The sequence below is a fragment of the Hyperoodon ampullatus genome (assembly GCF_949752795.1).
Source record: "Hyperoodon ampullatus genome assembly, chromosome: 4".
NCBI lineage: Eukaryota > Metazoa > Chordata > Mammalia > Artiodactyla > Ziphiidae > Hyperoodon > Hyperoodon ampullatus.
The window spans coordinates 97,444,462-97,472,073 of NC_136917.1; the positions used below are offsets into that span (position 1 = coordinate 97,444,462).

A 27,612-nucleotide genomic window follows, 5' to 3' on the forward strand; every position below is an offset into this window, starting at 1 on the left:
TGACCCACTGGGTTTCTTTCTTTCTTTTTTTTTTTTAGTAGTGTGTTTATTCTCCTAGTGTTTGTGTTTTTCCCATTTTTCTTTCTGTAATTGATTTCTAGTTTTATATCAGCATGCTTTTTCTAATATATAGTACCTCTTAAACAAAAATATATTTGCAAATTTAATGCTTAAATTTATAAAAAAGAGGATTTGACTAAAATTACTTTCCTAACTTCCTAACTGGCGAGTTAAATAACCTTATTCAATTAAAAAAAAAACTCATTTCCATCTGTAACTGACGATTTTAACATCCATATAATTCAGAAAGCAGCTGGCAGTTTTAACAATAACAGGTGATATTTACTATGTCACTGTGATATTCATAGATACTGTGCTAAGTACTTTATAGGTATTTTATTTAATGCTAACAAGCCTGAAAAGTAGATAGTATGCCTGTTTTATTAATGGAGAAAATAGAGGCTAATTAAGTAACAAGTGGGAAATGATTGAACCAAGAATCAGTTCCAGTCCTGATTGATTCCAGTCTATGCTCCATAGCCTTTCAAGTAGTTTAAATTTCTAGAAATCATTACCTTTTGTTATTATTGTAATAATAGTAATATTCAAATAATTTTGTTTAAATTAAAAATTTTGAAGGCCTGGGAGGCAAAGAAAATGAAGATAAAAACAACCACTGAACTCAGAAGCCAGCCAATGTGCAGTCTTGCACGAAACATCCAAAGACCAGCTACATTCACATAGAAGAGCAACAGCATCAAAAAACGTAGAACAGAAAGGCTTCCAGTTTCCATACTTGGCTTGTATACAAATGGCATTGGAGTAAGCAACATGTTGACACCACTCAGTAGCCTTTCCTAAGCTGATCTGGGCACTCTTGCCTCCTGGTGTTACCTGCTCATCAATGGTTCTACTTTGGCAACACCACCAACTTTGGTAACTCTATTATTATGTTATTAATTATGTTTTCCCTTTAGAAAAATGAGTGGGAAACAAGAATGAAGGTTGTTATACATGTAAGCAAAAGTCCTGATTATAATTCAGCTCAGCCAACAACAGAAATCACTGGGGTCCCCAAAGTACATTTATGTCAACTGGACTTTGGCTGTATGATTGGATGTCCATCCATGATGAAAAATAATAAAAGTGAAGAATAAACATAAAGCTTTGGAAACGGATCACCAGTTGTTGGGTCTAGAGTGTGGGCTGTAATGTGTGTTTTTGTTCTCCGGTGACAAATGACACCCCTGTATACCGTGTGAGTCAAATGTTCACTTCGCACAGAGGTTTCAGTAAGTGCTGGATGCATTTGTATGTGTTGTGGGGAGCGTGTGTGGTAAGAATTGAAGAAGTAAAGCATAAAAGAAAATATGCCAAATCCAACTCTTCTGTGCCATTAATTCTAAAAAGTCTGAAAAATAGAACATGTAGGCCAAAAAGTATTTCCTGCATTTCAGGAAACAACGAACTACATCTACCGTCAAGCCATCAGCCACCGCAGCTGCCCCTGCTGGTGCACCCTGAGGGGAATTCAGACTGGAGAAAAACAGGATACTGGCCCTAGGTATTTTAAGATGCATATCAAAGAAATAATTTCAATAAGCCCAGAATCCTCCATCTTCCCATTCATAGAAAGGCACTAAAGTCATTAACTTGAAGATGTCTTTGTGGGTCTGTGTGTGTGATTGGCAGTAATCTTTTGATGTTTGACTACATTTTTTTTTTCCAGCCAAAACTCCTATATATCCTGGCCCCTCCCTTACCTCTGAGGGAATAGTCCCTCAGAGCTATCTGAGAGGCTGCATTCCCAGGCTCCATTCCTCAGTAATGTCCTTGAATAAAATATAGTTCTAAAATTTTAGGTTGTGTGTTCTTTTTTTTTTTTTTTTTTCAGGCGACAGTTTTGGCAACCAACAAAGGGATCTAGAGCAGACTTCTCTCCCTCACCTGAACTGTACAAGGAACTGGAGCTTTGGTATCAGCAGAAGCTCCCTTGTTCCTGTCTGCCCCTCCCTGCAAAGTCCAGATGAGTTTGGGTGAGTCTCTCCTAGGTCTCAGATATCCGTTTATTAGCTGATGATCCTAAGTTTTACTTGGTGGTGTTAAACTCCTCTCTGGAGGAGAAGGTTTTCTTTGAAGCTTACTTGCAAGAAGACGTACCTGGGTTATCCTCAGTTGAAAGACACTGGGAAGATTTTATTATGTACATATAGAACTTATGCTTCCAGTACTTAACTGGTAGTTAAAGAAAATCTTGCCCTAAAGCTGACCAAACTGGGGTTCTTTTGACATTACAAAATTAATTTTTTCTGTGTGTGCACAGCTAGAGAAAATCCAGCTTGATAAAACATCTTTTCAGAATTCTGTCCTTAAAGAAACAAAAGCCCTTCTAGGAGGAACTTACATTTCTCTCCCTGTGTGTTTGAGATGTAAATATTCTACCTAATCTTAGGCATCTCCCCCCCAAACCCCCGACTCTGTTTTGAAAGCTTGGTCTCTGTCATCCAGAAGGTACACTTGCGGTGTACATCTGGCAGCCAGTTGAATAGACCGGGATGTTGAGTAGTCTTTTTGTCTAGCTGTGCCAACTCTCAGGGAAATTTGTCATAAGAGGTCCCAGCCCATAAAGGGCCTTTGTCATCTTAACCTCTGTTGTGTCTGCCTATACAGTGATGGCCCCTTACATTCTTAGACTGTTTTGGGGAGTAATCTTTGTAGATATTGTGAAGGCTACATGCTTAGCACTCCCTTGTGGGGACACTTCCTGCATCTTATTGATTTGAGTTGCTATTAAGATACTACTTGTCAATGCCCAGATGATGGACCATTTAAACTGGAGAAGCTTTTAAATTGGTAAATATTTAGAGAGCTCTCATTTTAAACAGCTGTTTTATTGATACCTATGGGGGAAAAAAAAACAAATTAGAAGGTTTTAAATATATATAAAATGGCTAACCTAGAAACTCCCTGGGTTTAAAATAAACAGAAGTCTGGGAAACCTTATTTGTGGTCTAGGCTTCCCCTCAGTGGGTCTTACAGATGCTAATATAACATTAGATTGTTAATTAGGTTGATTAACAGGGAAGTAAGAAGCTGACAGAAAGTCTACAGACTTCTTGCCAACAAAATGGACATTTTAAAGGGACTTGTTCCAAAAGGATGAAAAAATCTTCAGGTGGTTATTAAGAAATGGGGTAAATAAAATAGATGTTAATAGGATTAAAACAAAGGTTTGATACAATACTACTTAATGTTGGGGACCAATAGGGGGTCGCTTTGTCCCATTTAACCTTGAAGGGCCCCAAACAAGTCTGCTGTATTTACCCCAGTTTAAAAAATACATATAGGGCTTCCCTGGTGGTGCAGTGGTTGAGAGTCCGCCTGCCGATGCAGGGGATGCCGGTTCGTGCCCCGGTCCGGGAGGATACCATATGCTGCGGAGCGGCTGGGCCCATGAGCCATGGCTGCTGGGCCTGCGCGTCCGGAGCCTGTGCTCTGCAATGGGAGAGGCCGCGACAGTGAGAGGCCCGCGTACTGCAAAAAAAAAAAACCCCAAAAAACATATGTATTCAAAAGGCTGGAAAAAAAATTACACTGAGATACCTGACCAGTAATTGCTTGTGGCAACTAATCAAGTTAAAAGATTAAGAAAAGGGCCTGAGTCCCTTGGCTCAACTCACTGGGGACCACAAAGCCTTTATACAAAAATAGATAAAATGGCTGGAGGATAAAAAGGAAAGCTTCTGGGACTCCTTATAAGACCAAGGCTTGTTGATAGGGTCCTACTGGAAACTAAAGTTAAAGGTATAAAAGTGGATAGTTTGAGTGAAAGTTTATAAAAATTGGTATACTTAAATGGACTTTATATAACACGGTTACATCTTTTTTGCCTAATTATATTGTGGGATAGACATTATGTCTCACTGGGGAATGCTTCCCCTGACTGGTACTTTAAGATGGGGCATATAAATCTGTCCATCAGGCCATATTAATTAAACATACTAAAGGAAACCAATAGGGTTACCTAAGCCCACAAAATATTAAATGAAAACTGGGGGCTAATATTCAGGGGTTAATAAAAACAATAATAGTTTTTGTTTTTTTTGCTCTGGGTTTAACTTGTACCCTCAGAAAGAGGGTCTTCGTTGAATGCCTTGTGCAGACTTTTGAAGCCCTAATAAACTGAACCCTAAAGTTCTAGAACATAGAACTTTTGATTCTCAGTGTAGTTGGAAATATTCTTACTGATTAAAAAAAAAAACTAAAGAAAATGTAGTTGGGCAAATCAATCTTTTAATATCATCTATGTGGCAAACCAGTTCTTAGGAGAATTAAAAGCAACTGTCTTGCAAATCTCTACAAATCAGAAGTTTCAGTCCACAATGACCTGAGACTGAGCCTAATTAGCTCAATCAGGTAGAATCTGAAACCAAAGGGAAAAAAGGGGGAGGGGGAGGAGGTCTTTTTAAACTCAAACCTCTGAAAAGTCTCCCTCACCAAAATCAAATTCACAGCTTCCTTAAGGATTTATCATAGACAAACACAAATCTTAAGTCTTTTCCACAAAGAGTAAAGCCTTAGTCATCTGAGCAAATAAACTTATTTCAGTTGTTATAAACTAGTTAGTTTATATTGTAATACCAGATTCATAACCAAGATTTTAAAGTAAAGCTCTGAGATCTCTAGTTATGTCTGTTTATGTCTATGCAAATTATACGTACGTCTCTACCTCCAGATAGTATTACCAAAATTAAATTATAAAAGAGCTCTATTTAATTGACTTAAAAGTGCTTGCAAATTAAATATTTCTAAGTATAAAGAAAATTGGCCAGAAAGACTTTCAGGTTCATGTGATCTAGGAAATATTAATATCTGGTATTAAAGCTAGCTTAAGCTTGTTTGTTTAATCAATAGACATGCCTTATTTTTATTGTACCTAGGTTTTCTGAAGGTCAATAAATTCATTATTTCTGTTGCAGAGTTTGTCAGCAAGAATTAACTTGGTATATTATTTTCATAAGTTATAAAATATAAAGGGACATTTTAGGAATAATGTTTTGAGTATGTCTATCTAAAATAGTTTCTCCAGATTTTTGGTAACTTGAAACTTTAGAGTTTTGCTAAGTTAAATGGTGGAATTCACTGAATATCCAGATCCTTTCAAATAAGATAAAATTCTGGAACATTAATTGCTAAACAGGTCTAAGTTTACCTACATTTGTCTTTATAAGAGGAAAACTAACGATGTTTGGTTCTATTAGACACACGTCTTGTACCACACTGGCGTAATACTCTATGTGAAAGTGTATGTTTCTAGAGGTTGTAGAATATGTTCATAAGTTTGCCAATCAAGAAATACTGGTGTGGGCTTCCCTGGTGGCGCAGTGGTTGAGAGTCCGCCTGCCAATGCAGGGGACACGGGTTCGTGCCCTGGTCCGGGAAGATCCCACATGCTGCGGATTGGCTAGGCCCGTGAGCCATGGCCGCTGAGCCTGCGCGTCCGGAGCCTGTGCTCCGCAAAGGGAGAGGCCACAACAGTGAGAGGTCCGTGTACCGCAAAAAAAAAAAAAAAAAAGAAATACTGGTGTGTTCGTAATTGCTTCTTAGTTTTCACTAGAAACTGTTTTTCAGAGTAGAGAATTCTAATTAAAATATGTAAGTAAAGCTACTAGAAATAAGGGAAATATTTTAGTATGCAAGGACAGTAGGATGTGTGTTTTCAGCAAAAGAAGGTATGAGGAATGGAAATGCATTGTGTTAAGGGGAAAGAAAGAGATTTTTGTCCTAAAGCTGATTAATTCTAAATGTGAAAGAAAAAAATAAGGGATAAACAAATATAGGTACAGAAAGTTGTGGAGGGCTTGTGGGAAGGGAGGACTAGAACAGTTTTGTGCATGATCAGGCTGAGATTGGATTAAATTTAATTAGGTAAATGAAAGTTATTGAAGGTGAGCTGGTACAGTATTGGAGTTTTCTGTTAAGAGGAAGAAGTTTTCCTGAAATGTTGAGCTACTTTTGATACTAGATATGAGTTTCTTTGTCTTCTAAATGATCTGTATTTACCTTAAAAATCTTTCATCACTTTGTTTGAATAACTATTGTTTCACAGTGACCTATGATCCTATTTGATAGTGTTTTAAAACTTTTTGATATCTCTGACACACTTCCCTAAGTCAAATTCTAACCAAAGTTCTTCTGACCTGTAGCTAGCTTTGGGAGGCTTCAAAAGGCCCCTGAAACATCCCAAAGAGAGATACTAAATAGATTTAGTTGGTATATTACATGGGAAACGTGGTCAAATAAGTGGTGGTACAATTTTCTTATATTGTATGGGAAGACGTCATTAATATAGATGTTCCAAAATCTAAAAATCTGGTATGTTATCAGTCATAATTCTAGTTCTCTTAAAATGCTGGATGTCACAGAAATATCCAAGTTTCTGTCAGCTGCATTGTAATCAGATCTTTAACCATGCCATTTTAAGTCTTCAGTCATTTATAGACAATCATTATTTTACTCAGATGCTTTTATAAAATGAAGATCTTCAAGAAGACTCATAAGAAGGACTTTTTGACAAACAAGTTTCTGATGACTTTTAGATCATACCACTAAAACGGGTAAGAAATTACAAAACTCTAATGGAGAACCTGGCTTCATCCAGATCAACAGGAATTAATTATATGGGACTGAATGAAAAATAAATGACTTATAATTTTGACTTTTCTGAAATACTGGCTTTTAATCTTTGTTTTCCAGAAAGCCTTTCCTCTTGTGCTATGACCTACAACAAGTTGATAGATGTTTTTAATCTTCATTTACAAAAGGTACACTTTATTTTATTCTACTTGATCCCTCCAGAATTTGCCTTCTCCATCTGGCTCCCTTGTAGACTTGATGGCTTATTGTGACCAAATTACATCTAGTTATACTAATCATCATTTTAATCTTTTCTCTTGTTTCTCAAATTATTTATGCCTTGCCTCTACCTGCTGTACTATGATTTTATTAATGATACTAGCTGTACTACTTACATCTTGTCTACTTGATATAAAATAGTTGTCTCTTGCACTATCCAACATGTAACTAGCCTCTGACAAAACTAATGATGGCTGAACGTCTTGAGGCTGTTGATCATATGTAACTCTACACAGAATAACTGTAATAGTGAACTGTAGGAATGGGGAGAAGCAACAAGAGAAAACATTTCCTGGATCATATTTCCTAGTGCTGTAGAAAAATTCGGCATGAAATGCCTCGCAAACCTTGGGTGAATTTATGACCACAAGGAGTTGCTGTGGACAAAAAGGTTGTCTGCCAGGACTTCCCTGGAGGTCCAGTGGTTAAGACTCCATGCTTCCAATGCAGGGGACGTGGGTTTGATTCCTGGTCGGGGAACTAAGATCCCACATGCTGTGCAGCCAAAAGATTTAAAACAAACAAAAAAAGTTGCCTGCCATTTCAGTAATCAGTGAATTTGGCCCACTGTCAAGTCCTCAGACACCGCAGCTGCCCCCAGTGGTGTACTCTGAGGGTAATTCGGAATGGAGAAGAAGAGGATACTGGCCCTAGGTAAGATACATATCAAAGGAATAACTTCAATGAGCCCAGACTCTTGCCTCTTCTCATAAATAGAAAGGCACTAAAATCATTAACTTGATGGTTTTTTTTTTTTTTTTTTTGGTGATTAGCAGTAATCTTTTGACATTGAACTACATTTTTTCAGCAAAAACTCCTGTATATCCTGGCCCCTCCCTTACCTCTTTGGAACAGCTTGTCAGTGCTGAGAGGTTGCCTTCCCGGACTGTAGTCCCCAGTAATGTCTTCAAATAAAACAATTCTCAACTTATAGGTTGAGCACTTTTGTCAGTTAACATCCAAAAAGTCCACTGGAATCAGAATGTTTTTTCTACATTTATAATGGGTTTTAGTTCAATTTTTACTGTACGCATCCACTGAAAACTTTAATAGCAATGTCTGGAGACATTTTTGGTTGTCAGAGTGCGAGTAGGGGAGTTGCTATTTGCATTAGAGACCAGGGATGCTGTTAATAATCATACAATGCCCAGGACAGCCCAACATGGTGATAATGAGTTTGAGAACGCTTGTGTTACATGCAGTAAGGATACTGGAGCACTGGTGAGGTAGGAGGCAAGCTATGAAATACAATGAATATGGTTGCTGTCCTGGTAGGGCTGAGATGATAAACCACTTTATATGTAATTTTTTTATCCAAATAGTCTATACAATATTTATATTTAAATACTTTTATTTTCATTTCACAAAAAAAGCAACAGTGTTTGCAGGTACACATGCCTTTCAGTCAGTGCTGGTCATATGCAAAACAAGTTATCAGAAGTATAAAGAAAAATAAGCCTTTCCCCTCACCAGTGACAAAACACAATTTGCATATATAATATTATATATACATACTATTTTCAAAATCTTTCACAAAAGACAAGATTATGATACAAATTTAGAATTCTACCCACAAGCTCAGATCCAAGGAATTGGAGATCTCTATAAGAAGTGTTTAAATACAAAAATGTGATACCTTTTACAAGTTTTGAAGTAATTACTTTTCAAAGCATTTGATAAACTATTCTTCACAGCAATATGGAACACTTGGCTTTAATCAAGATAGCTAGCTGTAAGGTTGTTTGTCTCAATGTGAGTTTGTTGATTAATGCAAATATTCCAATTATGCTGTAATTCTCATTTTATACACATGAGTGTATTACTGTACTGATGCTTTATACAGTTCAAGTTCTGGAGCATTTCATTCAGCTAAGCCCTGACCTTTACTTCCTTTGAAGTATTTCAGATTAAGAACTGTTGAGAAATACCACTAAAGAAAGATGACCATGACTAACTCCAAAAAGGTGCCCCCTTTTCTTTATGATCAAAGTTAAATGTGGCATGAATAAACTTTTATTTTTCCTACAGCAGCAGGTATAAGTAACAGCAAAGTATAAGCAAATTTTTCATCACTAGAACCTGAGAGTTTGATATGGTAAATAACATCTCTTTGCAAACCTTCTAGGAGTCCTATCACTCAGTGTTTCTAAAAATAACAATATGGCAAATCTTCAGCATTATATTCATTATAAATTGCAGAACAAACAGTGCTCAGAAGCTTGGAGGGAGGGAGAGAGGGATGGATGGATTTTACACATGCATTTTTTTTTGATACAGACAAATGTGGAGTCATAACATTTACCATGTGGTGGGTGAAGAGTCAGTGTGAAATAATGATTAAAGAATGCTGAAAGCTAACAGGTCTGGATGTATGAAATGCATGCAAAACCATAAGATAACATCTAACAGTGCAAGCACTGAAGACAGAAAGGAAGAATGAACAGGAATGGTTCAGCTAGTGGAGAAGTGAGGAGAGACAGATGCAGCCACACAGAAAAGCTCTGGGTAGGAAAGGGCCAACTCGCCCTACCATGTGTAAGGTGCTGAAGACAGACAGGGTTTGCCACCCAAATTCTTCTTGGATTAGTTTTCGGGGCCCATGTTGTCATTTACTAGAATGATGGCAATAACTCAAAAGATTCATCCCAGAAACCAAAATAATTTCTACTGAGTACACAAGAATATGCTACTGATGGAACTGCAACAAACTGAGTCAGAATCCAGGCCTCAGAAAGAAGCTACTCTCAAGGGTCTTCAAGTGAGTTCTAGGCAGCATGTCAACTGGCTTACCACTAAGAGATGAATCAGCAAAAAACTTTAAACAAACACACTTGAAGTATCGTCTTTTTGACTTTTTGGAATTTCCAAAGTACACGTCCCTCCTCATCATTTCATTCAGTTTGAATCAACCTAAGAAATGCTGGATCTGATTAGCTTTCACAACTCAACCATATCCAAGTGTCTTCTTGCATCTTATCTGCTGCATGCCTGTTGCCATTAGCCACACCACCACAACGCTACCCTTTAGGTCAGATGGCAGGGATCTGGTGGGACATTTTTAGTTAGATACATTCAGAGCCCTGCAAGGGACTAAGTATTAAAGGAAAATAATGGGGGAAGAAAAGAAGCAAATCATATATGTGCATGTATATATTTACATCTTTAAAGGCATATATCCGAGGGAATAAAACAAAACCAGAAAACAATAACTATACTAGCTCCAGCTGAAGGAGCAAATATGTGGGAAAGGAAGAAGTAACTTAATCTATGAAACTCAATTTTCATTAGTCCCTACATAGCCATGTAAAGGACTAAATACAAAATAACATAACAAATGAAAACATTCATATGTATTAACATTCCCCTGCCAAAAATATAAATCTCTATGAAACAAGTAAGCAAACAATGCCCAACTCTTCTACTTGCTGTTACCCACACAGGCAACAAGGGGAAGGGGAGAAGGGGAGGCTGTCATACACTTTTCCTCAATTTGCATCTGGTACCTTGACATCTACCCAAAGGACTAGGTATAAAATCAATAACATGGAAACATTTATACACATTTTTTAAAAGTTCATACCCTGTCCTTTCCCACTAACTACTACTCAACCCAATAATTCCTCCCTCTTAAAAAAAAAAGAAAAACCAAAAAGAACCCCGAATTGTTAAGCTATTGCCCATGTTGGCAGTGAGGGAAGGGAGTAGAGGAGATTTATCATACATCTGGACCTCCATGTTTCATTATGTACCTACAGATCCCAGCAAAGGACTGGGTACTAAGTGAAATAACACACAAAATGTAGCAAACATTTGTATATATTAAAAAAGTGTACACACACACACACACACACACACACAGACCTCTCCCATCCCTGCCTCTCCAAAAACAGAAGCCAAACATCTATTCTTCTACCATTGCCCACCAGGCAATGAGGGAAGGGGAGCAGGGAGATATTTCATAGAATCAATCTCAACTTTCATTAAGTTCCTAAATAGTTATGCAAAAACCTGGATTCAAAATGAAATAAACACCAAAAGAGGCAGAAACATTTATATACATTAAAAAATTTACGTATCTTGCCCAACAAGCTCATTCCCCATTAAAAGCCTCTAAACAAAGAACAGAAAACCAAATCCTCAAGTACTCATACTACTGCAGGTATACACAGGCTATAGGGGAAGGGATAAAAGATTTATTACATCTCTGGATCTGGGCCTCTGCCTTACATTTGATATTTACAAGTCCAAACAAAAAAAGTGAAAGAACAAAAAAACGCAGCAAATATTTATATATACTAAAAAAAAAAAAAAAAAAAAGCAAACCCAGAAATCCCCCAATACCCTGCCAAAAAAAAAAAAAGAAACAAAAAACTCCAAACAACTAGGCTACTAGTCATTGCCTAGACAGGCAGCAAGGGAAGGGGAGGAGATTTTTTTCATAGAATGAACCTTAATTTTCATCATGTACCTAAGTATCCATGGAAAGATTTAGGTACAAAATAAAGTAACAGAAAAAAGGAGCAAAAACCATTTATATACATTTTAAAAAGTACATATCCCTATGCTCCCAGGAGAGGGAGTGACAGAGGTAGAAATAATAATCTATACTACTCTACAACTATTGCCCACAGAGGCAACAAGGAAAGGGGAAGAGGGGAGATTTTCATACATCCGGACCTCCACATCTCGTTAGGTACCTGCACGTCCAAGCAAGGGACAGGTACAAAATGGAATAACACAATATAGTAACTAGCACTGTATATATACAATTTAAAAAAGTATATATCTTGCCCTTAGTCCCTTCCCACCCGCCAGAACTTCAAAAAGCCCAAACTACTTTAAAATTATTGCCTACACAGATAAAAAGGGAAAGGGAGAAGACTGCTATACATCCGAAACTCTGTGGTCCATTAGCAACCTACGGGTCCAAGTGAAGGACTGGGTACCCAATGAAATACTATAATAAAACATGAATATATATTTAAAAAGTATTTACCCCAATACCCACAAAAGAGCCTCTAAAACTAATCAACTACTAGCCACTGCCCACATGAGCAACAAGGGAAGGGGACAAGAGGAGACTGTCAAACATGTGGACCTCCACGTCTCATTAGGTACTTTCATGTCCTATGAGAAGGACGTAGTACGAAATGAATTAGTTATAATACAAAGTAGTAGATTTATTTATATACATTAAGTACATACCCCACTCTCTCCCACCCCACAAAACAAAAACTACTATTCTAGCTATTGCCCAAGGAGGCAATAAGGAAAAGGGAAAAGAGATTTGTCATCCTCTGAACCTCAGTTTTCATTAAGTATATATGCATTCATGCAAAGGAACACATATAAAAATGAAATATTAAAAAGTAGCATAGGGCTTCCCGGGTGGCACAGTGGTTAAGAATCTGCCTGCTGATGCTGGGGATACGGGTTCGAGCCCTGGTCTGGGAAGATCCCACATGCCGCGGAGCAGCTAAGCCCGTGCGCCACAACTACTGAGCCTGTGCTCTAGAGCCCGCGAGCCACAACTACTGAGCCCACGTGCCACAACTACTGAGCCTGCATGCTGCAACTACTGAAGCCCACGTGCCTAGAGCCCATGCTCCGCAACAAGAGAAGCCACCAGAATGAGAAGCCCGTGCACTGCAACAGAGTAGCCCCCACTCGCCGCAGCTAGAGAAAGCCCGCGTGCAGCAATGAAGACCCAATGCAGCCAAAAATAAATAAAAAATAAATTTAAAAAAAAGTAGCATAACATTTACGTACACTTGAAGGAAGAATATACAACCCTCCCCCTCCCTGCCCTCTAGAACAGATTAGATCAAAACAACAGAAACTACAACTACTCTGTTAGTATGTCCACACAGACAATAAGAAGAGGGGAAAATGGGACATTTGTCATAGTTTTGGACCTTCACAGTCCATTAGTTATCTACTTATCCATGAGAAGGATGAAGGAAATGCAAAATCAAACAACACCCACAAAATAGCAGCAAACACATTTGTACACATTTTAAAAAGAACATACTCTGCTCTTCTCCCACTATTACCATCTCCTTCCAAAAAGGGAAATCACATAATTACTCTGTAGCTGTTGTCCATACAGGAAAAATAGGAAGGGTAGAAGAGATTTTCACAGGAAAATATTTTACTTTTCATCAGGACAAACTATATTAAAATGAAAGAATATAAAAACATTACAAAACACATTCCTACATTTAAAAAGTATATACCCCCAAAGAGCCACTCAAAGAAATCAATCAACTATTCTATTAGCTATTGCCCATGCCGGCAATAAGGGAAGGGAGAAGAGGAGGTTTATCATACTTTTGGACTTCCACTTTTCATTTGGTACTTACTTGCCAATGTGGAGAATGAAGCACAAAATAAAAGAAAGTAAAACCCAGCAAAAAAAAAAAAAAAAAAAAAAATATATATATATATATATATATATATATATTTACATAAGCTTTTTAAAGTACAAATGGGGGTGTGAGGGCAGAAGGAGGAAGCAAGCTCTTTAAAGAGAGAGTTAATTTCAATTCAAAAAAAATAACAAAGGCAAAAGGGAGAAGAAGAGCTACATCATACCTACGAAATTCAGGTCTTGTTTTGCAAACTCGGCCCAGGAACTGCTGTTCCTGCTGATGACACATCTCCTGAGAGGCATACACCTTCCCTGCAGCCCCATGAAATACATGGGGACTACGTGAATGTTCAGCAATCTGACTGCAGATTATCATTCCAGGTGCTTTAGATGGAGTAGACTCTTTTAAAATCCAACTCAATAACAGGCTATCTGTAATCCAACAAACTCATCACTTAACTTTCATTTCTTTCTTTCCAATATTCAGAAAGGATTCTGTTCTGTACCCAGTAAGACTGACGCGGCTCAATATCCTCTATATACCCAGAACTCTTCTGACAGCTCTTTGTTCCTACAGTGGCTAAAGTACAGTAAAATGAAAACACGAAAGGCAAAGGACATTAGCATTAAGTAGAACCAGTGACAGTAAGAAAGTTCATGAACACCAAAACAACGGCAAACAACACAATTTCACTTAAAGAGATTTATATAAAACAAGACGGAGGAAGGCACAAACTTATGGTGGCAGCTGACACTACTTCAGTTTAATTATGTCTAATCACTTGGTATTAACAAGTGATTAGATATAAACAAACTGGACTCCTCAGATTTCTACTTTCATAGCCTTTCAGATCTCCAAAGCATACATTTTTTTCTTCTACAATAAGAAGGTACATCGTACTAGTAATCTAGTACGATGTACCTTTTCATTAATTCAAATAGACTGTCACTCTGCAATGAATATAACACTTGTCAAACAGTACTTAATTGTGTCATGGATTTATGTGCTCATGTAAAATAGAATCCTATTCTGCTGTGCTTCAATCTATTTGAGTTCTCAGAAATACAGTGGTGAAATAAAATTCTTGGGGGAAAAAACTTCAAAAGCTCCAATAATACTTATTATACATGTTCTACCTATTATTTAACCTTATATTCCTGACTTAGAGTTAGTTTTTGGAAGCCCCATAGAGATGGGATAGCATAACATTAAAAAGTATGGAATTCCATGGGAAAATCTTAGGTGAAAAATGGGTAAATATCCTCTTTATATATGTAGATGTTTTCAGGCAAAATATAAAGTACAAGAATTATTACGAAGAATGCTTTTCTCCTAAGAATCAAAGAAACACAACAATCTAGGTATAAGTCTGCATAGCTCAAAAAATTCAAGTACAGTATTCCTCCTTTAGAAGGAGTAAGATTGCCATACAGTTTTGGATACTTTCCTCTCTCTCTTTCTTCTTTCCTTCTTTCTTTCTTTCCATGGCCATTCCTTATAATCTGTTAGTTTGGCCATTACAAAAGAAAACTTTGATTTTTCAACTAAAGAAAAGTACTGGTTCTGACAGTAGAAAAAATTCAAAGCCCACCATATTAAACCTAAATCAAGTTACTCCTACCCACATTCTCTTTATTCCTTTAAGGTACTGTGGTGAACTTTAAATAAAAATGTTCAATTTCTCAAAGGCCCTATTTTAAAATATGCTTCTAATATGCAACTCTATCATATAAAATGAAAATCCACCCAACGGGTATGATTCAGAGAAAGTGTCTATGATTATGCCAAAAAGCAACTTAAACAAATTGTATTCTTAGTAATAAAGTCAGGATAAGAGACACCAGTATTAAAAAAATGCTTGCCATAAATGTAGAAATACTTATTTATAACATAAGGTGTATCTATGGCAGGGAGTGATAAAGGTGTACAGAGGTTTGGAGAATACTGGAATTCATAAGTAAAATAATTGTAATTAACGTTAACTTGGTTTGAAATATTTCCCTGAAAGATGAAAAAGGAAGTGTTAAATATTTGGAAAATTTAATCTTTTGGCCTTGTTATTTAGCTTTACAATACAACAAAAAATTAAAAATTCTGTAGCACCTGGCTATTCTTCAGAAAAAAAATATAATAGTTATAAACTTCTTCCAGAAAATAAAGGATTATTCAAAACCACCAAAGTAGATCTGCACACTTGAGGTCAGTTCTCTATAGTTGCATGCTTCGTCGACTTCATTACCATACTTTTTGAAGCTAACTTTGAACCACATCCAAATAACATCTCTCAACAAGAAGCAACAAGTCGCTAATAAACCAGCAGCCTGCAAAGATGGTGGCTCATATGGTAGCTCCTTCCTTATTTTATGGTGTCAGCACTTTCCAGATACTGAGAGATAGAACAGAATTCCAAAACAGATATTTTTTCTCCATTTGAATATCTTCAAAGTAGAAAACTACCCATTGTTTTTGTAGATGGTTGGCATGTAGGTGAATATAATTTGGTAATAAATAACTACACACTGCCCAAAGACATTTTAGAAAAGACAAATGAAAAATACAGACGGGCCCTGAGCAAACTAGAACTCCTAAGAGTGCAAACAACTCAGCAGCGATCCTGGTTTCACCTTGGCTTTTGCAAAAGCAGCAGAGCCCAAGTTAACAAGCTGTCTGAATGGGTGACCGAATGAGGTGCAGGTATGGATGTTACAGCCAAAACGTCAGAGTTTTAAGGTTCTTTTCCACCCACTGGATGTTCAGCTGAATGACTTCCAAAGCCTCCTGGACACAACGAAGTCGAAAGGTTGCCTCTGACTGATTTTCAAAGAATGCCTTGACCTGTAAGTTGCACACAGAAGTATTTCAAAAGAAGAAAAGGATGGTATTTCTCAGATAACTCTGAATATCCTTTTCAAATAAGCTTTAAGTTAGTGATGGCCGTGCTGATGTCTTAAGAGAAGTAGAGATGAGAAATATTATATTTTAATATTTGAGGTATTTACATCAAGGTCCTGATCAAGTACGGTGAAATCTGAAGTAATTTAAAAAATGAATTCCCCTTACTCCCACAAGGATGAATTTTTCAAATCTAAAGTAGGAAAGAAAAAAAAAAAGGCCAAGTAACAGTAAATAAGGTAGAGTCTAAAGTTAGGCCTGGTGTCCAATTTTACCCTTGGAATGGAATTCTTCAAAAACAATTTAATCACCACTTAAAAAGAAACTTGGCATATGTTGATTTTAATTCAAAAATATCATTTGTATTAGGGAGACAAAGGAATATTGTTGAGAATGGAATCAGGATTTTTCCTCATTGCTGTATATCTACCGTTTAGAAATAATCCAGATGCAGAATCATTAGCATTGATGAAGGCAGAGAGAAGGGACAGGATTTGGCATGAGAATCCACCATCTGACTTAAACTGAGCAGCCTGAGGGCAAAGGGATACCCAACCTCCCCAGTAGCATTATATACAACCAACCTCAGATAAATGCGCCTTTGTTGAAAACAGGTGAGTTGATCCAGCAACAATACTTTGTATGGTATAGGACCCCAGATGGAACCTGAAGCAACACAAACATAAGGGTGAAAAGCAAAAAAATGAGTCAGCTGCTGGTAAGCAAAGTTCCTGAGTGCAAAGGAAATGCTTAATGTAAGCTATACATGCCCAAGGCAGAGAGGAGTCCTGCCCCTGGGAACGGCAGCTCCGTACATCAGGAGTCATCCCATACACACCTCTACCAGTGGGAGGAAAGAGTGGGCAGAAGGAGTTCCAGAGAAATTCTTAGCCCATTTTCTCCTCAAAAATCACATCAGACACCCAGAAGGTGTCATTATTGATTTAAAAGAAAAAAATGAGCTACACATGCTATTGAGCTGGGTGTGAGTTCCTAACCAATCCCCCAGTAGTGAGGAGGTATTTTCAACACATGTAACTAAACAGCTATTCTGAAAGAGTCCGTGGCCAGGCCAAGCTAAGTGAGCCGGCGTGGAGCAAGGTTGGGTTTGATTAGCACTTCAGTGGAACTTCCATGGAACACCACTGTTACAGGACTCCTGCCATGGAATTATGGAATTATGTTTACGGATTTCTGGGTGTTTAGTTAAACTAGAACTGAAACATTTTTTCTCTCACAGCAACACGTAACTCTTGTGAACCAGTACAACCTTGGGAACTGTTTTCAAATGCAGAGCCTGCAAACACTAAAAATTAGGGATTCTTCGAGAAACTTACTTCTGTACAAGCTTACTCCAGTTCTCTTTGACAAAATCCCACGCCAGTAAGCGTCCAGGAAAATGCCGGCCCACTGTTCTAATGATAAACGACAGCTTTTGTGTTCGGATGGTATCTCCATCGAGGCTACTTTTCATTAACCTGAAGAGCAAAGCAGATTTAGCTTCCAAAATTATTCATGATGAAGTGGTGACTGAATTTAAATTAATACTGGTCTCCTAATTAAAGCTCTGTGGCAATTCAAGGGATATAAGTTTGGGGTTAGTCTAAGATTCATTAATAGAGTGAGAACTTGTCATTTTTTTTAAATGAAGGAAAAACTCACCAATGAGATAAGCAGTTTAATGTACTGTCACATAGTAATAAATAGTTCTTTATGTAATAAGGACATTTAGGAAATAAATTCTAGTAGAATTATAATTCTGAAGACTAGTATTTTTTTCTGTTAAAAAACTATTTAATTTGAATAGGGAGGTATCTTATTACTCTTAAAAAACTGGGCTGTCATATGAAAATGAAGATACATTTCAGAATACACTCAATAAATTTACTGATACTTCATGTGTACTAGATAATATTCTAAATTATTGAATAACAGTGCTTGAAATAGGTCATTACTACCTATCCACATTTTACAGTTTAAGAAGCTGAGGTTACACAGCTAATAAATATTAAAGCTGGGCATTTGAATGTAAGCATTTACTATGTGATAATATCTGCTTATAGTGAGAAAACACATACCCCTAAAAGAATGCAGCAGTATTTTTAATAGGGGAAAAAACCCAAATGCTCATTGAGATGTGATGGATTAATAAACTATGATAGAGCCATGTTATGGAATAATACACAGCTATAAAAATGAAGTAGGCTTTATGGTAGATCTCAAAGACTGATCATTCACTAAAAAGAACATCACAAAACACTGGGTATAGTATAAACCTACAAATGCTCAGACCAGGACTGACACTGTTAACAGAGGAGAGGATAAGAACAGAAGTAAAGGATCAAACAAGAGATACTTTCACATTTTACACTATTTTCTTAGGTACTTTATCGTGGAAATTTATCAGTGTATTAATAGTCTAAAACAAAATTATTACTAATTTAAAAACAAACCCTTTTCTCTATTTGTTTGGGTCAGAGGCTGGCTACTACTTTAAGGAAAATGACCATTTACAGTGTATCCTTTGGAAAGTGGATCTGGGCAGGTGCTGAAGACATCTCTGGGACACTATTATGATTTATCTGAGCAAAATTATACAAGAGAAGCAACGAGGGCCTCCCTGGTGGCGCAGTGGTTGAGAGTCCGCCTGCCGATGCAGGGGATGCGGGTTCGTGCCCCGGTCTGGGAGGATCCCATATGCCGCGGAGCGGCTGGGCCCGTGGGCCATGGCTGCTGGGCCTGTGCATCCGGAGCCTGTGCTCCGCGGCGGGAGAGGCCACAGCAGTGGGAGGCCCGCGTACCACAAAAAAAAAAAAAAAAAAAAAAAAAAAAAAAAAAAAAAAAAAAAAAGAGAAGCAACGAGACCCAAGTGCCTCCCTCCACCCCTTCCTGGCACTGACTTTCTTTCGAGATACTTCCTGTTTCTCTAGGCTACGCAGAGCTCCTCTCCCCTGCCACTGACTGTTCTTCCTGTCGGGAGGCCCTACTCACTGCCCTTCTTTCCCCACGTGAAGCTTCCATTTTCAGGTCTTCATCAGCTGAGTAATTAAAAAGGAAAAGTCTGACAAACTCGCATGAAGGTGGAACCTATCAGCTTTTACAGGGTACCTTTTTCTGAAGTGTCTGCATTTTCAAAATGACAGCTGCGACAGAACAATGCCTTGACCAAAAAGAATGAAGCGCTAACTGTGGAATTAAAGACAACATGCCAAGGGGATGAAGACGTTTTCAAGGAGAAAGCAGGGCTGTGACTCTTGGCATCTCCAGTCTCTTCTGGGCAAAGCACTGCCTCCTATGGGTACAGGTCCGATCCCTGAGACGAAGCCCTGCACATGCAGGCTGCTCACCATACTGTTCAAGTCAGGTCCGGCCTGTGAGCAAAGGGAGGAAAAGGGGGATCCCCACCGGAGGAGCATGGTGCTTTTATGCTTTTGGTTTCTATAGATCATATTCCTTTGGTGGTTTCATACCAGTGAAGTTTCCGTACATCTTCTGAGCTGGCAAGAGCTTCAAGTATTTTATTTTTCTCTGCTTCAGAGCCTATAGAGGCATATTTGCTTAAGAGGAATGACCAGCCTCTCTCAGTTTTCGCTCCAACCTTGAACACAGTCGTCATGACATCAGTGGGTAGGCTGTAAGAGAGGTGGTCAAATATGAGAAGAACAAGAAAAAAAAACCTGAATACAAAGGCAAGGAATTGACTAGTGGTAGTGTTCTGGGGTACAGAGCAGGTAACAATAAGAGTCTTTACTGTACAGTTAATTGTCAAGAAAATGATTAATTCAGTGGCTGCTACTTTCCTAGTGGTGTGACTAAAAGAATATCAATTCAATTTAATACAATAATTATTCACTGTGTACCCACAAAGAACCAGGCAAGCAACTGGCTGGACACTGTGGAGGGGAAGAAGAATGAGACACAGTCTCTGCCCTCAGGAACTCACAGGCTATCACCAAGTACAGAACAGTAAATACATACATCATAATACAGTGTGGTAAGTCCCATGGTCGGAATGCAGCAGCAAATGTAGCAGGAGGGGTGAGAAGAGGGGTAGAAGCACAGTTTGCTGCCTTATTAAGATCTCAGAGCTGAAGAGGGCTTCAACGGGTTACCCAAATACCCCACCTGATGCTTGAATCTTTTCCCATAATGCCCAGTAAGGAACCTGGAGAGAACCAATCATCATCAAAAACATGTCTACTAACTGCTAACTCCACCTGCTGTGTTTTATTCCTAAATAAAAAGAGACTTGTTTGACACCTCACACCCATTAGGAGAGCTGTTATCAAAAACCCAGAGAATAAGTGTCGGTGAGGATGTGGAGAAACTGGAACCCTTGTGCACTGTTGGTAGGAATGTAAAATAGTGCAGTCCCTGTGGAACACATTATGGGGGCTCTTATAAAATTAAAAATTAAACTACCATATGATCCAGCAATACCACTTCTAGGTGTATACAATATATGGAAGAACTGAAGCAGGGTCTCAAAGAGATATTTGTACACCTATGTTCATAGCAGCATTATTCACAAGAGCCAGAAGTGGAAGCAACCCAAATGTCTATCAGTGGATGAATGGATGAACAAAATGTGGTCCATACATACAATGGATTATTCAGCCTTAAAAAGAAAGGAAATTCTGACATATGCTATAACACGGATGAATCTAAAGGACATTATGTTAAGTGAAATAAACCAGTCACAAAAAGACACATACTGTATGATTTCACTTATATGAGGTACTTAGAGCAGTAAAACTCCTAAAACAGAAGGTAGAATGGTGGCTGTCAAGGGCCAGAGTGGGGGGGAAAATGGGGAACTGCTGTTTGGGTAAAGAGTTTCAGTTTTGCAAGATGAAAGAATTCTGGAGATCTGTTGCACAACAGTGTGAATATACTTACACTACTGAACCGTACACTTAGAAATTGTTAAGATACTAAACTTTATGTTATATGTACTTTACCACACACACACACACACAAAGAGCCGTGCTTGAGAATCAGGTACATAGAGTTCACCTACATCAACACTGTTGTATAACATTTATGACCCAGAACGTAGAGGTCCTGGTTTCAGTATACGATGTAGGGCACAGAAGAGAAAGCGAGGTCATTTGAGTGGACGCACACATTACCTCTGAGTTCCATTGGATGCCACCCAGTCGTTAAACAGCTTCATGGCGGCAGTGCTGCAGTTCTCCAGGCTGTGGGTGCAAGCAAAGTCTAGCAAGGCTGATCGCAGTGCCCGAACAGATGGGCTGCCCTCATCAGTCCATGTCTGCTGTTGGATTTGGCTTTGAAGCAATTTAAATACCTTGGCCTAGAGAGACAGAATGGATTGTAACAGAGTGATCATAATTAGGACAACCAGAAAAATCAGGACAACTAGGTCTCTTTTTTCCCAACACTCACCCAAGGAGAAAAAAAAGGGGGACACAGGCATTACTCACTAAATATCAACTGACATATGAAGTCCACATACAGCTGGGATAAAACCCTTCAATAACTAAGGCCATAAATAAGGTTGCTCTAGCCAAGGTGGACTTAATGACATAAGACAGAGAATTAATGACTTCTGTGCAGTAGGGAACCTTTCTTCTGTGTATACTCAGCTAGAAGTTATTTTCCTGCCAAAAAGTATCACCTATCACCACTGCTGGAAGGAAGCTGGAACTTCCTGACCTCGTGACTTTTGAATCCATAAATCCATTCAGCAGTGAGAGAAAAATATACTTCTTTATGCTTAAATGTTTCTGAATCCAGTGTTAAAGGAATATTTAAAATATCATCTAGTTTGATGCTATAACAAATTAATCTAATCAAATTAGCAAGAAAATGAGGTCTGCAGGGAAGAATAGTTGTTTATAGTTATTTTTCTCCTTCCCCAACTTTTTATTTAAAAAATTTTCAAACCTACAGGAAAGCTGCAAGAATAGTAAAATTAATACCCATATGTTAGATTCACTGTTTTTTTTTAACACTCTTACATTTGTGTATAGCAACGCATACACACATATTTTTCTGGTTTTAGCTCAACTATATGAAAGTAAGTTATAGATATCATGATATTTCATTTATATATACTTCAGCATGCAATTCCCTTATGTAGCCATAATACCTTATCACACTTAAGAAAATTAACAGTTATTCAATAGAATCATCTACTATTAAGTCCATTGTTATAATTACTTCTGAATGAGATGTCATTCTTAAATATATACTTATGGTATTAAGAAACCAACAGATATCTTATTTCTGTTTCATCTCTTCTCGGAACAAAAGTGTGGAAGCTGTTCATAGTATATGGAACTATTTCCATATTCCAAGCTGTGGTGCAGGGGGGAGGAGTGAGGGCACAGGGGATTTAAAAAAGTCACCATATAAAATATGCACTTATGAATGTCACTAAAAGGAACAAAAATTCTAATATAAAAATGCTGATAGGTATTTTTTTAGAAAACCTTCATGGCTACAAATAAGGAGACTCAAAACGAAAACAATTTAGAGGCATCCCGGCCCACAGGGTTCTCGGCACAGGAGGGTCTCCTCCCACTGGTACCCTAACACCATCACTGCCACGTCTCATCTCAAGTAGTCAAGTGCCACAGATGACCACATACAACACCTCTTAACCCCCCCAAATTAGTTCAGGCTCCTCACAGAGCATAATATTCTTCTAGAGTGCCTCTGTCAATAGTTAAAATGAATCCTAGTTGGAGAGTTTTAAACTGCTGAGGCCATTTTCTCACCAGACCTTCTCTGAATAAGTCTCTTGTGGATCTGACTATGAGAATGGAAAAAAGAATCTGTACAAGAAGACGGACTCAAAGTGTGTGATAACATGTCAACTGCCTTTTGTTTGTTTGCTTCAAAAGCAATGAAATAGAGAACAGACACCTTGTGGAACGTGTGAGTAACAAAGCTTGCCAGTCATTGGGAAGATGTGAAGTGGAAAAATACTTGCCATGCTGACTGATAGTGCAAGGAACATAAAAGCAATGCAGGAGATCCTGCTGGATACACATGACTGCACTGGCACATGTTGTCTTCCACTGTCCTGACTTTCTCAATGGCTTCATGATAGCATTATGATGCAGAAAAGAAATTTAAAAGCTACTCATAACTGTCAAAAAGAAACAAAGGAAGAATGAGAGAGAGAGAGAGAGAAAAAAGTTCCATACTTACAATACCATTAAAAAAAATTCAGTGGAGAAAAATGGCAATGATCCTTAAGAGTTTACTAAAACAAAGAAGCCAGTGGGGAAAAACAGAACTTTAAAGTACTGGAAGTATGGGAAACCTGACACTTGAAGATGCTAAAGCTAATTCCTGAGCAGTTACTCCATTGGAATTACGGGGTATAACTTTACTACTTATACCCTGTACCAAAGAGTCAAGAGGAAGTCCCCGAACAGTTGATTTTAAATATATTTCAGGGGAATTCCCTGGCGGTCCAGTGGTTAGGACTCAGCGCTTTCACTGCCACGGCCCTGGTTCAATTCCTGGTCGGGGAACTAATGTCTTGCAAGCTGGATCATTTTTATCATTTGAAAAAAATATTTCAAATGATAACATAAAAGAGTAAAAGATTTTATTTAAAAAAAGAATAATTCTGTTTTAAGAAAATTTGGATTATAAAATCTTTTTGTAAGTGATTCAGGTTATATTTTTAATATTAATAAATCACAGCAAGTGCTTCAAATTATCTTTCCTTTTTAGAAATAAAATTAAACCTGTTTTTCCATGGTTCTGCATTAATTTTTTGAAATTTAACCTCATTAAACAATAGAATTTAATCCTCTGATTTCATAAAGTGAAGATGGTAGGGAGAGGAATAAATTGATGAGTTATATAAGCTATGTATATGCAATAATATGCAACAACAATAACACAAAATGGTTTTAAAAATAAAACACAGGGCAAGAAGCTGGCACTTATGTTATATATTACATTTTGATTTACTGCTTTAATTTTACACTGATGTTCCCAGGGAGTTCTTTCTTGGGTCAACTGAGCTTCTTAAAAGTGAAGTGTCAGCTTTTATTGCAAAAGGTTTATCCCACCAAGCCCTCATATGTAAAAGAATGACAGAGTTATAAGTGATGAAACAGGAATATGACTGAGATCAGATTTTAGCATCAGATGTGAACAATTTGACACAACTCAAATGTGCTTCCAGACTCTACCCACCACACACCACAGCAGACATCACAAAATGTGATATATGGGTATTATGTTATGTGGGTCTGTGCAGCCTAAATAACACAGTGACCAATAAATGTACACAATGCTCTGGTGACACTGACTTAAAAAATTAATTAGACATCAGTCTTAATTACAAATACTATTTGAAGATTGGATCTAAGGTCTCAGAAAGGTCTGCCATTCTAATCTCATCTATGGTGTGTCACATTTCATATTTTAAGAATTTTAATGCTACTAGAATGCCCTAAGATTAGAATAAGAATTTTAAAGATACAGTTTCTCTCTCTTGAATTAAAGCTAACATGACTTTTAACTAACAATCAAGTGCATGAAGACCTCCAGCAGTAAGGGTCTTTCAAACACATACTAAGCCTCCTGCCCTTGCCCTCTAACCACTAATCCCGTGGACTGGGGTTATGTATATTCTGCTGTGTTCTGAATAAACACATACCTGCCCAGGAAACTGGAAATCATCATTTGGGATGAAGATGCAGAGTTAGCTGAGTGTCACAGTCGGAAAATATTCAAAAGACCTAACTCCTTGAACTGAGTTCAGCATCTGTGTTCTCAGCACAGGGACAGCGTGAGTATCAAGTGCTTCCTGGCACCAGGCCCTCAACAGAGTTAATGGAGAGAGGCAGGCAGAAGAGTGGCTTCTGCCATCATGAACTTTAACAAGCCTTCAAACTATTTTGATTTAAGCTATCAGTTTAAAAAAGGGGAAAAAAAGATAGCAAGAAACGGCTTTGATTTTTCCAATAAAAGGGTATCCTCTGAAAGATGACATTGCTGAAACACAAAATACAGCCATATAACACAAAGAGCAGGGTCTGGAGTGAAAGTCATCTGGGTTTGAATCTCAGCTTTATCATTTACTAGGTAAGTGACTCTGGGGAATTTATTTAGTTTCTCATCTATGTATTGGGGGTAGAAGTATCTATTTGGCATTGTGTGAGGATTAAATGAGGTAATCTGCATTAAGCACTAAGCAGGGTGTGCAGAATATAATAAGCACTGAAATGTGCTTGTTTCTGGTATGTTTCACTCACTTATTCATTCAACATTTATTGAGTGTCACTATGGGCCAGGTCACATTGCAGGTGCTGGTTTTCATTAAGGCTGGTAGTTGAAAGCCTTATGAAATAGAAGAATGATAAAAATCTTAGTAATAAAAGATGCCTCAGAAATCACCTAACTGAAGCATCTCACTTACGGGTAGGGATGGGGGGTGGCTCCTTTGGGGTCAGATCAGAAACTTGTAGGAAAGGTGCTTTTCAAACTCCATATGGCCCCCTGTCCTGCACTCCCTCCCTGCACTGAGAATCTCGCACGTGATGAGAGAAGTCATCACAGGGGTTGTGCGGCGTAACAGAAAGAGCAGCAGAAAAGAGGATTTAAAGAAAAAAAAAAAAGCAATCCAACACCTTCTTTTTAACAGTGAGGACACCAAAATCCTAAAAGACTTAATCTAATTCCTGGCCCATCACCTTCTTCTTTTTCCTGAAAGCTGCCTTTTGCCTGGTCCTTGGAAAACCTGACTAGTTTATAAAGCAAACCTTGTTGTCAGAATGTGATTCAGAGAATTAGATAAGACAAAGAATTCATCACTCCTTCCCAAACTTTTAAAGACACTGTCAACAATTTAATACTGAAAGTGTCTAAAATAACAACTGTTAAGATCAGGCAGTTGGTTTTAAAAAAAGGTAAAACATTCTCCAATACCAAGGCTCCTTTAGTGCTTTGCAGAGAACTTATGTTCACCAGCACCACCATCCATAAGGCAGTTATCAGTGAGGACTCCTAAAACAGAATATTCTCAGTACAAACATAACTGTCATTTTATAATGACCACTAGGAAGTCAATGGGGAGCACTACTTTGCAAAAGGGCCTATTTCAAGCATTTATTATATAAAAATAAACCAAGATTTGAATAGAGACGTTTTCTTTTCACGTGGCCCCATTTTGTCAGAAGTCTATATTTTGATATTCAGATAAGATCATGTCATGCTAACCCTTTATCAACTCCTCAAGGTAAGAAATGACATTTTGATTCAAAGTAAAGACTTCACAACCAAGTGAAGAAAATGGAATTCAACTGGTTGCTTTTTCAGTCTATTAGTGCTGAACAGAACATGCAAAACACCAGGAAAGGCAAGCAACAAAGAGAACTTGGCAAAAAGGCAGATTTACCACCAGTCTTGAGGCCAGATCCATGTGCCCCAGTTCTTCAAGGTTATAGATGAGTTCCGTCTGGAACAGGGCTTCAGTGATGGGTGCAGTAGAGGTCTCATTTCTAAGATAATCAATCAAATCAAAAGCTCTCTGAAGAGGCACCTTGCCTAGGCTAAAGGGTAAAAGAACAAAAAAGTAAATATGCCAAGACAGGCAGATGAACTGTATGTATGCTGAGAGACAAATGGCTAGATAGGGGGTAGGGGGATCCTGAAGACCTAAATTTTAAGCTTTGGGTGGTATTCTGTAAAGTTAGACTAAATATTATTATCTTTGATTAGTTCGTGTGTGTGACTCAAGGTTAAAGACATATCGCAGGAGAAATAAACAATAGCTCAGCTTTTGTTATATAAGTCATCTGTAAATTACTACTGATTCAGGAACAGTATTATAATATTTTAGGTGAGAAAAGATGAAGAGTGCTAATTTTATTTATGTATTAATTACTTTTACTTATCAGGTGAGAGCAGGTGGCAGAAAGAGGATTTGAATCAGAAAGAACTTTTTTATTTGTTATTTGTATGGGAATTTGTCAAACTTGCTAAGGCAAGGTCTGCTGTGAATTTATGGTGAGCACATTTAAAAAATTAACCACTTTACAGAAATCACAACAATGATGGCTGAGATAATGTAAGGTCACTTCATAAAATATGAACCAAAATAGAATGGTCAAGAGCAGTCAGAAGGAACACATTTGAATATTCCTTGTGTGTCTGACCCATTAACAACCTAAACCAGTAATCTTGCTATTCAGAGGATAGTCATACACGGGGTCACTGCCATTGCAGTGACTGGCTGGAGAGGTAAGTCATTGCAGTGACTTGTGGGATGGCTGGGGAGGTAAGTGGTGCTCCAGCTCTCAGAGATGTCCCTCAAACTAGTGAGGGAGCACCAAGCTTTATGCTGAAACCACCTGCTGCTTGACAAGAATTCTCTCATGAAATAAAGCAAATGCAGAACTTCTACATCAATTTATTCAGCAAATGTGTGTCCTGCTTG

At 37.9% G+C, this 27,612-nt stretch overlaps 1 protein-coding gene across 1 annotated transcript in view; it reads right to left on the bottom strand.

Moving 5' to 3' along the window:
• Window positions 1–15,989: 15,989 nt before the first annotated feature.
• LNPEP (leucyl and cystinyl aminopeptidase) overlaps window positions 15,990–27,612 on the bottom strand; it is a gene marked incomplete at its 3' end in the record, with an annotated part of 107,778 nt that continues 96,155 nt past the window's right edge. The window contains exons 13-18 of the mRNA XM_079703931.1: window positions 26,572–26,725; window positions 21,311–21,495; window positions 19,649–19,810; window positions 17,516–17,656; window positions 16,763–16,844; window positions 15,990–16,121 (exon numbers count right to left, since the gene is read on the bottom strand). Of these exons, the coding sequence (XP_079560057.1) occupies window positions 15,990–16,121; window positions 16,763–16,844; window positions 17,516–17,656; window positions 19,649–19,810; window positions 21,311–21,495; window positions 26,572–26,725 (856 nt within the window). The remainder of the gene's footprint in view (window positions 16,122–16,762; window positions 16,845–17,515; window positions 17,657–19,648; window positions 19,811–21,310; window positions 21,496–26,571; window positions 26,726–27,612) is intronic.